We start from the raw sequence: 13,205 nt of genomic DNA on the forward strand, positions 1-13,205 counted from the left end.
ACAATATTGTTCCCCTATTTATAAATCATGTATGATCGAATTCATGTCATGTAAACACATGTTATACGAGGACTTACTGTATCTAATCAAATTGGTCAGACAAGACTTCCCCTTAACAAACCCTTGTTTTGTCTGAACTATAACTGCAGTCTTGTTTAGATGATCCTACAGTGCTTTAACCGGTGACCCCATTATTTTCCCCAGAACAGAAGTATTTACCCATGTCACCCTTTGATTCCCCTTTGTGAATTGGGGATACATTTGCACATCTCCACTCCATTGGTACCTCCCCTGAGTCCAAAGATGCTCTCAGAATCATGGCTTACTTCCTTGCTACATCCTTTAATATAACTGGATAGATCCCATCCACCTCAAGTGCCTTTCTTATGTTTAACTTCAATAATTTCCCCTTCACTTTTCTCTCAGTTATTACAAAATTATTTAGCTTCCTGTTAGAGTTTGATAAGCTTCTGTCCTCCACTTCCCTACAGAATTCCTCATGTGTGAATGCAGATTCAAAATACTCATTCAGTTTGTCAACTACCTGAGCAGAATCAAGTTGCATGGCATCAGATCCATATGGTGGCAATGGGAGCACTGGAATTACTTTGAAGGTCACAAACTTCATAACAGACATCATGCAGTGCAGTTTGCATTGTCTTGATGCAAAATCCATTTTTTGGACTTTTCAGGGCAAACATGCAGGACCCTTTTTGTAACCATTCAAAGACTTGTCGAGGAAGTTCGGTTGGCAGTTTTACCTTCAGGCACAAACTCTTTATGCACCACTCCATACTGTTTTAAAAAAAAAAACAGGCAAACCTCAATTTGATTCTGGATTTGCTTATTCATGCTTTCTTTGGCCTTAGTGAAATTATGGTGTACTACTCTTTTCGTTTCTTGATCTTACTCAAAAAATCCATGTTTCATTACCTGTTATTATCTTTTGAAGGAACTGTGGTTCAGTTTAAACAGTCAGGATGGTTGAGATAAATGTTCTTCTGATTTTGCTTCTGTTCTTTGGTGTGATATTTTTGCACACACAAATTCTGTGTATGCCCAAATGCTCTTAAAATGTCATGGACGGCTCGACGACTCATGTTCAGCTCACCTACCATCAATCTCACAGTCACTGGTTAGACACAGTCAGAGCCCTTACCCTCTCCACATTCAACCCTGTTCTTGCCAAGACAGGTCTTCCTGCATGTGATACATCTTCATCAGCTTTATATCCTTCCAAGATAGTCTTGTGCCATCAGAAAACTTGGGCTCAGGATAAAATTTGATCTCCACAAGTTCTTTAACTTTTTGTTTCTGTGACAGTTTCATTGAGTTTGATGCACAATTTTATGGTATTACGTTGCTCAATATTCTTCCGCTCCATTTTTCTTGTTTATACTCTGGCATGACAACCAAGTGCTGACAATAAATCATCAATACAAATGTTAATTGTATTTAGCAGTCACGGGCTTAAACCTTGGTCCACTCAAAGAGCACGTACTACTGCACTCACGCTCCTGACCACTCGGCTACGTCAGGCCTTTTCATGACACTGTCGACAAACACCTGGTTGCTTACTTCACATAACTCGATACACACTTAACATGATGAGACACGACTACTCTCTTGTGGTTGGGGGGGGGGGTTCAGCATACACACCGATATGCAGTATGCATGCGCTGTGCTGCCACGTTGCATTTTATAAAATCACTCTCATTAATTTTGTGACATAACTTTTATATACACACTGGATTATCCATTTATTATGCAGCCCATTGATCAGCAGAATGTATTACGATAACTGCGGCAATGTAGTGCATGTCATTGAATATCAAATGAGCTATTTTTAGACTGTTAGTATAAGGCAATTTTGTGTACTTCTCTCACCATCAGAGAAGCTAAACTAGTCATGATCACTCAAACAAAAGGCCAAGTTTACCTCATGTGCGGGATCTGTTACTTATCTGCCTCAACTTTAAAAATCTAAACTTGTCTTTTAATATAAAATTCAAGTTGCATAAAAGCATCCTAAATTTTGCTTTATCTCTCTTCATAAATTCAGTAACTAACTCAAACTCAAATATATTTATTTCCATTTGAAGAGGTGAAGCCAATCATATTGCAATCCTTTTACGTTGAATAGCATACCAGGAATTTCGCATTCAACATAGTTTGCCTTCAGCATTGTGTGAGGCACCACCGTAGCCAGGTGGGCAGGAGCAGCAGTGCATAGCACACACTTCTTGATTAGACCGGGGTGTGGCCACCAAATATGGATGCAGAAAAGTCAGGGAATGACCACTGCATATCTCCGGAACAATATGGCCTTAGTTGCTAATGCTCCTAAAAACCAAATAACAACAACAACAGCAGCAGCATTGTCTGAACCGAGTTCAGTGTTCCATTTTTATATCTTATACTGTTAGGCATGCAAAAGTTCAGAAACAATTCTGCTTCTTTAGCAGAATTTACCCACAATTTTTTCTCATATTTGTATTTCCATTTATCTTTTTTTATAAAAAACAAGTATTATCAGTGTACATACCTTTATTCAGTGTGACCTTACAATGATGACTATAGTCTACTCGTTGATTGGAAATGTGGACAGGCAGTATGCCATGGGAAAACAATTTTTTTTTAAATCATCTGGATGATTGTTAATTATTTCAACATATCAGAGAAAGTACGTGGAATTCTAATATCCTTGATGTGGTTCTCACCAAGATCTAATCTGCATTCAAAATATGACAGTGCAGGAAACAGTAGTACAATCAGTCCTGCTATAATGCACATTTTTGCAACGCAAATTTGCTCCAATGCAACTGATATATTAGGGAACAATGTGGAGTATAACATGATTTTTGCGTTGGCTCATGCTTGATTCCGTCTGTGTGTAACACCATATGAATGCAAAACTTGACACCAAGCTGAACGTAGCGACCTGCGCAGCAATACATACAAGTTTACGAAGCTTAAAAAATGTCAAATGTTCAAATGTGTGAGAGAGCTTTCCCATTTACTGCAGTTGTATTGGTCGGAAACACACTGTTGTCATTTGCTGTATTCACAAGGTAATAGCTGATATTGTAGGCCGACTAAAGTTTTCAGGAACTCACATTTTTCTGTTCAAACAGAAATTTTGTGAGCGGAGGAGCACATTTCTGGTTCACTACTATAAAACAATAAAAATAATTTGCAGTTCCCGGTTTATTGGGCTTTTCTGTTAGTGCCTAATTATAAACAGGTAGTAAACTTGACCTTACTGCATTTGCGCTAAACTGATAGCTGGAATTCTGTGGTTTTTATGTTATTATGGTGAAATGTGTTTCCCCTTCCACCAAATCTTCAATCATATAAAAAACATAAATAAATTTTCAGAATCTTCTCTTCATTTTTGTTTTTTAAGTTTCATAAACTTGTCTCACTTGTGCAATTTGTGTGTCCCATGTTCGTCGTTATTGATTTATTTTCTTTTTTACTGTTAAATTTTACAATCAAAAAAAAAAAAAAAAAAGAAAATGTCAGTGAACAGAAATATCAATCAAACAAAACACATCTTGTCAAGGTAAAGTGCTATATTTACTGTAAAGCACATTTCTTGGTAAGGCCACACTTTCGAGAGAAAGGTAGCTGGTTCTTGTTTCACAACAATGCTCTCACTAGAGCTTACAATTCTGGGAACCTGGTCATTTTTTCCCTGGTATTCAAATCCCGGTATTGATACAAAAATACCAGTTTTTCAATACTAATTTAAAAAAATAATTATCATGATTTATTCACATAAAGGTTACAGAATCAACAACAATAAATCATTAATACTGCCGAATTTGCAAATGATGGATTGTTACACACAGTACAAATGCAATGGAAACCTGAAAATGTCATGAAACTGTAAGACAAAATCTGACAAATGTATTTCTCTTAGTAAGTATAATGTGTGTGGAAGTAAAGCACTTAAGGAATAATGAAAACATCTTTATGGAAATATTTCCATTAGAGGCAATAGGCCTGGTAGTGCAATTAAGGAATATGGTGAACAATGGTTTGGCAGGTGTGGAAGGGTTAAAATTAAAAGCTTCTGACAATAGTTCTCTATTATACCGCTACTTGAGGATGCAACACAGTGTATTTTGGGAAAGGGTGTCGGTATGGAGCAGTTCAAAGGTATTGTGAACAGGTGATTTTGAGGTAAAAGATGAAAGCGTTTCATTGTGTGGGAAATATATTCTGTTTTTTCCACCAAAGGAAGAAGAGTGAGTTTAAAGAATAACACCGTGATTGGGTCAGGTTTAAAATACTTTTTTATACAGAAGCTTATGTGCAAATCCTTCTGGGGTTTGCACATAAGCTTGCGTATAAAAAAGTAGTACAAGGGGCAATTGTAACTTGCAATCAATTCAATAAATAAATAAATGAGAAGGAAATAAATAAGGTGCTCACACCAAAAGAGGGGTTCGTGGTTGTTGTTTGGAGGGGTTGCAGACTTCCAGTGGTAGTTCTGGGTTCAGTTCGGATCCTGTTCTGGCATTGTCCAGCCGTATAGTGAAGGGTTCCACTGGGCATGTTCCTGTGCTAAGAAGTTAATCCGGAAGTTGAATAACAAGACAGTCAGATAGTGCCCTGGCTTCTACTACTGCTGTGGTAATTTTTAATTTCCTTCAGTATTAACAGAGAACTGTTCTCATAATCCCGAAATAAGACAGTACTGGAAGAGCTATACAGCAGAGATGCAGAGTTCAACTATGAAGAGAGAGAGAGAGAGAGAGAGAATAACAAGGAATCCCACCGTGAAAGAGAAGGAAGGTAAGTCTCCTGAACTGTATTGTTTTGGAAATGATACTTAGATAAAGTGGGAGATTATTTTAGAGTAAGGTTGAAGTTGAAGAAACACGAGAAATAAGGAAATGTTTAGCATTGAGTTGATTTATTGGTTGAAGTTGTAAAGAAAATTGATATTGCTAAATTAAGAGAGATAACATGAATTGTTAGCATCTTATGGATTACTGTTGTGAAGAGAATTGATATTGGTGAAGGTGCCTCCGTAGCCAGGTGGGAAGGAGCAGCAGTGCATAGTACACGCTTCTTGATTAGACTGGGGTTCGAGCCCGTCACCACCAAAAACGGAGGATGCGGAAAGGTCAGGGAATGACCACCACATATCCCGGAGCAATATGGCCTTAGTTGCTAATGCTTCTAAAAACCAAATAACAAACAAACAAATGATATTGGTGATTAAGAGAAATGAGGAAGTGATTAAGATCGAATTAGTTTAGTGTTTGAAGCCGTAGAGAGAGTTGAGATTGTTAATTGAGAGAAATTTTATGGAAATGATAGCATGTATTAACAGATTAAATGAGAAAAATGAATAGATTAGATGTAAATGAACACCAGTTATGTATTGTAAGTAGATTTGTATGATAAATGACTTTTGTTTTATGTGTGTCATTGCTCTTGAGAAACTGACAGCTCACATATAATATATATACTCGTGTGTGTGTGGGGGGGGGAATATCCCTCAGCTCCTGGATATTCTCATTTTTTAATGCAGTCAGGTAGCTTGAGGGGAGCTGCTGTACGAAAATCATAACAATGGCCACTGACGGCAATACTAAGGTACAGGAAATAAAAATTAATAAATAAAATAAATAAGCCCCCCCCACACAACTTAGATTTGATTTCCTCACTAAGCTTAACTGTCAGTTCTTTTCTTTCATTAATACGGATATAGTGCCATAAAAAGTCAAAAAGGAAATATTTTTTATTTTTGATAAAAAGCAAATAAGATTTTTTTTGAAGATGAGGCAATAAGAGGGGGGTTAAACTGCAACTTGTCTATAACTATCTCAGTACACAGCACCAACCAGCACAGAATCCAAAAGGACGTTTTCTGCTCTAATTAAATATGTACCAAAATTAGATCCAGTTTAAACAATGACACTATTGAGTTTCTTAAGAGCTCATTTTATTCAGCCAGGTAGTGTGAATGCTTATTTTTTTGTTTTTAGAATAACTGTATGTTTCATAATTTTTGCTATAATATTTATTATTGTAATAAAAGTTTGATTTAAAACATGAATTCAAGTAATTACTTGTTTTTTCCTTACTTTATTGTACCTAATTGTCGTTAAAATTTATTGCGAAAAATGTTTTTTTGGAATACCGGTATCCCGGTTTCATAAATTAAAAATACCAAAATACTGGTATTGTTGAGCCCTAGCTCTCACTAATTCTGCACTTGTTGTGAAGACATTTCTGATGAAACGTGGCATTGTGCAGATCAACCATCCACCTTACTCTTTCAATCTAGCAAATGTGGACTTCTTCCCCTTTCTCAAGGTGAAAACTGTTTTGTTGATCCAATACTTTATATTTATTTAAATTATCTGCTTCCACAGCACCAGATGGAAGTTTTTCCACCAGCCAGTTACTCCAGCATTGAAAAAGATTGGCTTTTTTCAGTGACCTTTTTCAGTGCTGAAGTAACTGGCTGGAATCTGTTGCTAGGCAGAATGAAAAACGGGAACAGCTTCTCACTTATAGAAGAACAGCTGCAGAGTTTGGTACATGATGTAGAAGGAGAGGGAATCTGAAAGAAAACAGCAGAGAATAAGAAGAAAGGGATGTGATTCAAAAGCCTCAGCTATCATTTAAAGCCCTGAAGATTTTGTACGTCTAAAGTCCTGGCTAACAAGTTTTTGAAATGGACACTGGTGTAGTCTAAAATGTAAAAGGGGATTAGTAGTTTGTATACAGCTACTTACAATGAACCTACAAGGATTAGCCACAAAAGATGAAGCAAACAAATGTCAACATCAGGTTTTTTAAGAATATCACAACTGCACATTCTTTGTCTGCAGACTCTTCAAAGTTGCCTTCCCAGAAGGATCTTCTTCAGGTGGACCCATTCTTCACTAATATGCCTTCCTGCATTTTATTTTTTTATTTGTTTTAGTTATAATGAGTATGGTTATTTCATATTATATTCAGAATTTTCTTTATTTTCATAAGAAAGGTGCCGACCGGGCTAGCCGGGTGGGTAAAGTGCCTGCCTGCCAACCCATAGGTCGCGGGTTCGAATCCCGCCTCGGGCTTGGATCCAAGTACTGCAAAAACCTTGGGAGGTGCATTATGGCCACAGAAGCCGATGCGCCAACAACTACCAAAAAAAAAAAAAATCATAAAGGTCTGCCTAACCTCCGTGTTTTCTCCCATAATGCTTTGATCTTAATATTTACTGTTGAGATATTTGCAGTGATTTTCAGGAATGTATCTCTCATGAACATCAAGAGTTTACTGTAGTAACACTGCATGCACGCATCAGTCAGTTGTTACTTAAATTATCCTAAAAGAGCTCAGTCAAGGCTTACAGTCATCCAGTCTCAGCCAAATGAAGTAGGTTTTTACCATGTGTGTTAATTTATGTTCTGAAGCTTGCACAACTTGTATATCAGCCCATGAACGAACATTTATACAGACAAATGTGTATGCAATATGTACAGATGTGAACAACCTACTCCCATGCCTTTAGGTTTTTTTTTTTTGGTACATATGTGTGTGTAATGAAAATTTATAACATGATTACATAGACTAGTTTGTCTGAAGTACATAACCGTTAATATATTTTTAAGCTGCTTATTAATTAATTAATTATTTTAGATTTGTGACTTTGGCTTGGCACGAGTAGCTGATCCTGACCACGATCATACTGGCCTCTTGACAGAATATGTTGCAACAAGGTGGTATAGGGCTCCAGAAATCATGCTAAATAGCAAAGGTTATACAAAATCTAGTATCCTTTTATGGAATAATATAAAAAAATAATTTTTTTATGCATGATATTTATTTTTTAATGTATTGTATTTCAAAATTAGATTTTGAAATTAATTGTTAATTCTTTCTGTTTAAAATTTTGCACGCTTAAGTCTTTTCAGCTGGAAAATTGGAACAGGCAAACCAATTCATTGTATATTTTATATCTGAAGCTTTTTTTATTATTATTATTTTCAGAAGAATTCATATTTTTCTTTAATTTTTTTTAAATAACAAGTGATTATAAGAACAAAAACAGGGCATTTTAAAAATATTTTTTTTATTTAAAAATAAAAAAAGTATTGCATGAAATAAGTATTGCAATCCATTAAAAAAAATTAGATATTGATACTGATCATGCAGAATTCAAAAACACCTAAAAGTTTTTCCAGAAAAGTAAAAAGAAAATTTGCACCTATTTAATTCCACCATTTGTGCAATACGTTTTTTTCACTGCTGCTGCTACCACCACCACCACCACTGGCTTAAAAGCAATTTATCAGTTTAAATATTATTTTAAACACTTGAGCTTTGTTTGAAGCACTATAACATGGTTGGCATTAGGTATTGTTATTTTATATTGTTTAATGAATCCACTATAGTTGTGAACACTATTTATTTAGTTTCTATAAACTTTATAACATTGTTATTCAAAAAATTTAAAAACCGATAAGAAATAGGCAATAAACAATATAACTACACTTAAATACTTATATTGTTTATTGCCTATTTCTTATTGGTTTTTAAATTTTTTGATTAACGATGTAAGGTTTATGGAAATTAAATATTGTGTTCACAACTATAGTGGATTCATTTGTAAATTTTTAAAAATGCAAATTTTCAAATGTTTATGACTTGAATGCATATTAATATTTTTTATTTGTTCTCTCAGAAAAAAAATAAATCCTACAACTGTGTTCACAAATACAGAATGTCACATTAATAACTGAAGCAGTTCATTTTCAAGAATTGTTTTCATAAATTCAATTTTATTTTTTAGAAAAACAATACACTGCCACAGAATTTCCTTCGAAGGCTTGGTGAGATGTTTACATTAATTATTCAGTTTCTATGGATAGAAAGGGAAGGACATTAAGGTTTCAGCAAACATCAGTCCCTGCCTTACATGAAATCTTAGCATCACCACTAAACAAAAGCTAAAAAATTAAAAAACTAAATCGCCACTAAGTGAGTACCCTTTTGTTCCTCTCACCTTTTGTTCCTTTCCCTTTTAGAACTCCTCCTAATACCCATCATCAGACCATACTGCTAGCAGACTTCTCTTGCCAATGCTCCCAAAAACCTGATGTGCATAGGTTTCTGGGAACGTCGGCAAGAGGAGTCTGTTGGTAGCATGGTCTGATGATGGATATTGGTAAGATGCCTGAAATATCACCTTAATGTATAGTAGTGTGGGAGAATAGCTTAATAAACTATATTACTAATTTCACGTGGTATATGAGTGGTATTAAATATAGTAATAATCTTAATGGAAAACAAGCGTGTAACGTACTTCCACAACTATATTAGACATAAAGAATTAGTTTTTAAAATTTCAGCTACTCGTAAAGAATTAGTAAACATAAAGAATTAGTTTTTAAAATTTCAGCTACTCGTGCCAAGCCAAAGTCACAAATCTAAAATTAAAATCTAAAATCTAAAATCTTTTGAAAATTATTGCATTTTCAAAAGGAATTGGTAACTGGAGTTCATAGAAAATTATTTGTTGCCCTGTAAGCAAATTTGAAAAATATGTCAAGTTTTGCTTCTTTCCCCTCAAATAATGCTTTTAATTTTATGCACATATTCATTATCTAAAAATCCTTTCTCTCTACTAATAATTAATAATAATTAGAAATAAATGGAACAAGCTATCGCTGGTTCCATTTATTGATCTTTTTATTATGGAGTATGAGGAAAATGTGGCTGGCAAAGTGTATGAAGACTCTGTCAGCAAGCTGCTATGTACTCATTGTTCTAAATCATCATGCCATTTAAAAATTTGGAGAGTTCAGCATTAGTGTACAGTGACAGTGCACTGTACACTAATGCAACTGCTCCCATACCCACTTCATAAAAATAGAAACAGAGATAAATGGACACCATGTGTAGATGCAACCTAGTATATTACGTGGTATATGAGTGGTATTAAATATAGTAATAATCTTAATGGAAAACAAGCGTGTAACGTACTTCCACAACTATATTAGACATAAAGAATTAGTTTTTAAAATAGAGAAAGATCTCTCAGCAAATGTAATTGGATGATGGCAACAATGAAGACACACCAGAAGGAAGAATTCTATCCAGATGCTTGCTGATTGACACCATTTTCTGAAAACCAGAATTGTTGGAAATGATCATCATTTTTCTTGCAATTTAGTTTCACATTTGACCATTGCTGATTATAGGTTGAAAAGGATTGTGAATAATAGATGGGTTTTGATGCATGTTTGAATTTCATATTGCATTGTGCAATACAAACAGCATCATCACATGCATCAGAGTTGAAATCACCAAAGTATTGATAATGAAATGAATAGCTTCAAGCCAGGTATTCCATCTGGATAAAACTGGCAAGTGTTACATCTAAAAAAGAGTTTTTATGTTGTTCTATGCAGATTTGCATTTAGGAAAACTGTATGGACAGAAGAAATAAAATATTCATATCAAGGAATACACATATTATCTTCTCTACAAGCCAACATGACTTGAGTAGTTATGTAACTTGTTTGACAACTGCTCAACATGACTTGAGCAGTTGTCAAACGAATTACCTAAATCTAGTTTGGATAGAATACATCCAGTGATTTTGCTGCCTTGACAGTGTCTGAAGCAGCATCAGTTACCAATGCAAACACCTTTCCATCATTTCCACTTTTAAATCATAAAAGTTAGAAGCATTCACAAATTAAGTGACTTCCTAGTATTTTGCATGTTTTAAATTCAAGTTTTGCCTGCTTCTTCAATGTGCAGCTTTTACACACTTGTGTTTGTGCAACTCTGCCACACATTAGCAGCTTTGTTTATTAGCAATACAAAAATGTCTCGGCAAACAGATTGCGTTGTTTTGTTATAAACCAAACTTGTGTAATTTTCATATGATTGGATTTGTCAGGAATTGATTATCACAGAATTTCTCCAGGAATGAACAGAAAGATAAGTGTGAGACAATAGAGTCTGAAACATTTTACCTTATTTCTTTCCAGTCTTCTGGGCGACAATGCTTACACAGTGATTCAAATGGTATTTATTAATATTGTTCACTTCTTTTGATCAAACCTGATAAAACCTTACCTTTCTGTCAGCTGTAAAGTTGCTGCTTCTCCTCACCACCTTAAAAGAGAAGGCAGAGGACTTGATTCTTTGCATGATGAAATATAAAAGGATGAAATATTTCAAACAAGCAGCCATTTTTATTGCATTTTCAAAAGGAATTGGTAACTGGAGTTCATAGAAAATTATTTGTTGCCCTGTAAGCAAATTTGAAAAATATGTCAAGTTTTGCTTCTTTCCCCTCAAATAATGCTTTTAATTTTATGCACATATTCATTATCTAAAAATCCTTTCTCTCTACTAATACAGTAATACCCCGAAGTTACGCGATAGGTGGGTCCGACGAAAATCGCGTAAGTCGAATTCGCGTAAGTCGGGGTAAAACTTTGCATATAAATACATATAAATTTTGCTTAATTGGGACCAAGGACTAACAAAAACACTAGTTTAGAAGAAAAATATTAATAAAATTGCAGTTCTTTATACATATTAATACAAAATATGTATTAAAAAACAAATGACTTACGTTAAAAAGTTATTTCGATGTCGATGGCTTCATAAAATCTAACAAATTCATCTAACGACACAGCGCGTTCTTTTTTTCACGCAGAATTTCTTCGTAGCAAGCTAATAATTTTTTTATTTCTTGCTTTGTAGCTATAACGCGTTCTTCGTTGGAGTCACTGTTTTCTAAAATTTTTAAGCCCTTTACAATTGAGCCCTTTTCAATTTTCAACCTGTCAAGTTTGCAATTGTCATGTGCTTTTCGCCGTTGCTTCGTTTAGGCCTGTAGCACGTGCAATATCACATGGTCTTTCATTTCGCTCAAAGCGTTTCACAATTTTATATTTTTTCTCTATCGACAGAGGCGGACTGGCCATAAGCCTTACCGGGGAAACCCCGGTGGGCCAGTGTGATTTTGGTCATAAACCATAGTATGAGGCCACTATAAATTTTTCCGGGTAAGAATTTTTGATCCAGTCCGCCTCTGTTTATCGATAATTGCTTTTCTTTTTCTCTCTGAATCTGCAGTGTCTTCACCAGGACGCTTCCTTTTCACACCTTTTAATTAAGTATTTTACTCATTTTTAGGGAATAAAGCACAATTATAAAACGAGGAGGCACGCTTGATACGCATAAAGCTGCGCCCATGTAGCAACTGAATAAACAACACCATAAAGGCAGAGATACACTATTAACACCTCACATTTCTAGGGGTTACTACCATAAAACAATAAAAATCCAGTTGCGTTTCTGCTAGTGAAATCTGTTATAAACTGGTAGTAAATTCGATCTAATTGCATTTGCGATTATACCGATAGCTGGAATTGTGTTGGATTTTACGTTATTATGATGAAATGTGTTTCCCCTTCACTGATATAAAAAACATAAAAGCAGCAAAGTTGAATTTTGTTCATCTTTCGCTCTCATTCTCCGCCGTCGCACCGTATATCGATAACACATGAAAAACGACCTTGAAGATAGTGGGCGGCAGTGTTGCCAAACGAAAAAATCAAGAATCGCGTAACTCCGAGTTCGCGTAAGTCAGGGTAGCGTAAGTCGGGGTATTACTGTAATTAATAATAATTAGAAATAAATGGAACAAGCTATCGCTGGTTCCATTTATTGATCTTTTTATTATGGAGTATGAGGAAAATGTGGCTGGCAAAGTGTATGAAGACTCTGTCAGCAAGCTGCTATGTACTCATTGTTCTAAATCATCATGCCATTTAAAAATTTGGAGAGTTCAGCATTAGTGTACAGTGACAGTGCACTGTACACTAATGCAACTGCTCCCATACCCACTTCATAAAAATAGAAACAGAGATAAATGGACACCGTGTGTAGATGCAACCTAGTAGTGTTCTCTTCAGCAGCTTCATTGTATATACTTTATTGTACAACATTTGTAAATGAATAAGAGAAGTTTACCTCAATATGATACATAGAACACTTCCATATGATACTCTCCAGAAATTAAAATGAAAACAATTAAAAAATCAAAAAATCAAAACTCTTACATTACAGTAAGAAATAATTGACAATAATTAAAAATCAAATGAACACAATTAAAAATTAAGTAAAAAATTAATTTGATAATTGTAGATTTCTTAAAATAC

At 34.9% G+C, this 13,205-nt stretch overlaps 1 protein-coding gene across 1 annotated transcript in view; it reads left to right on the top strand.

Annotated features, from left to right (window-relative positions):
- The window catches only part of LOC150081813 (mitogen-activated protein kinase 1-like), a 262,012-nt gene that overhangs the window by 98,616 nt on the left and 150,191 nt on the right, over positions 1 to 13,205 (top strand). Inside the window, exon 5 of the mRNA XM_090379718.1 lies at positions 7,657 to 7,789. Within this exon, the coding sequence (XP_090235844.1) occupies positions 7,657 to 7,789 (133 nt within the window). The remainder of the gene's footprint in view (positions 1 to 7,656; positions 7,790 to 13,205) is intronic.

This window comes from Mastigoproctus giganteus, chromosome 8 (assembly GCF_048544385.1).
Source record: "Mastigoproctus giganteus isolate SK-2022 chromosome 8, ASM4854438v1, whole genome shotgun sequence".
Lineage (NCBI taxonomy): Eukaryota > Metazoa > Arthropoda > Arachnida > Uropygi > Thelyphonidae > Mastigoproctus > Mastigoproctus giganteus.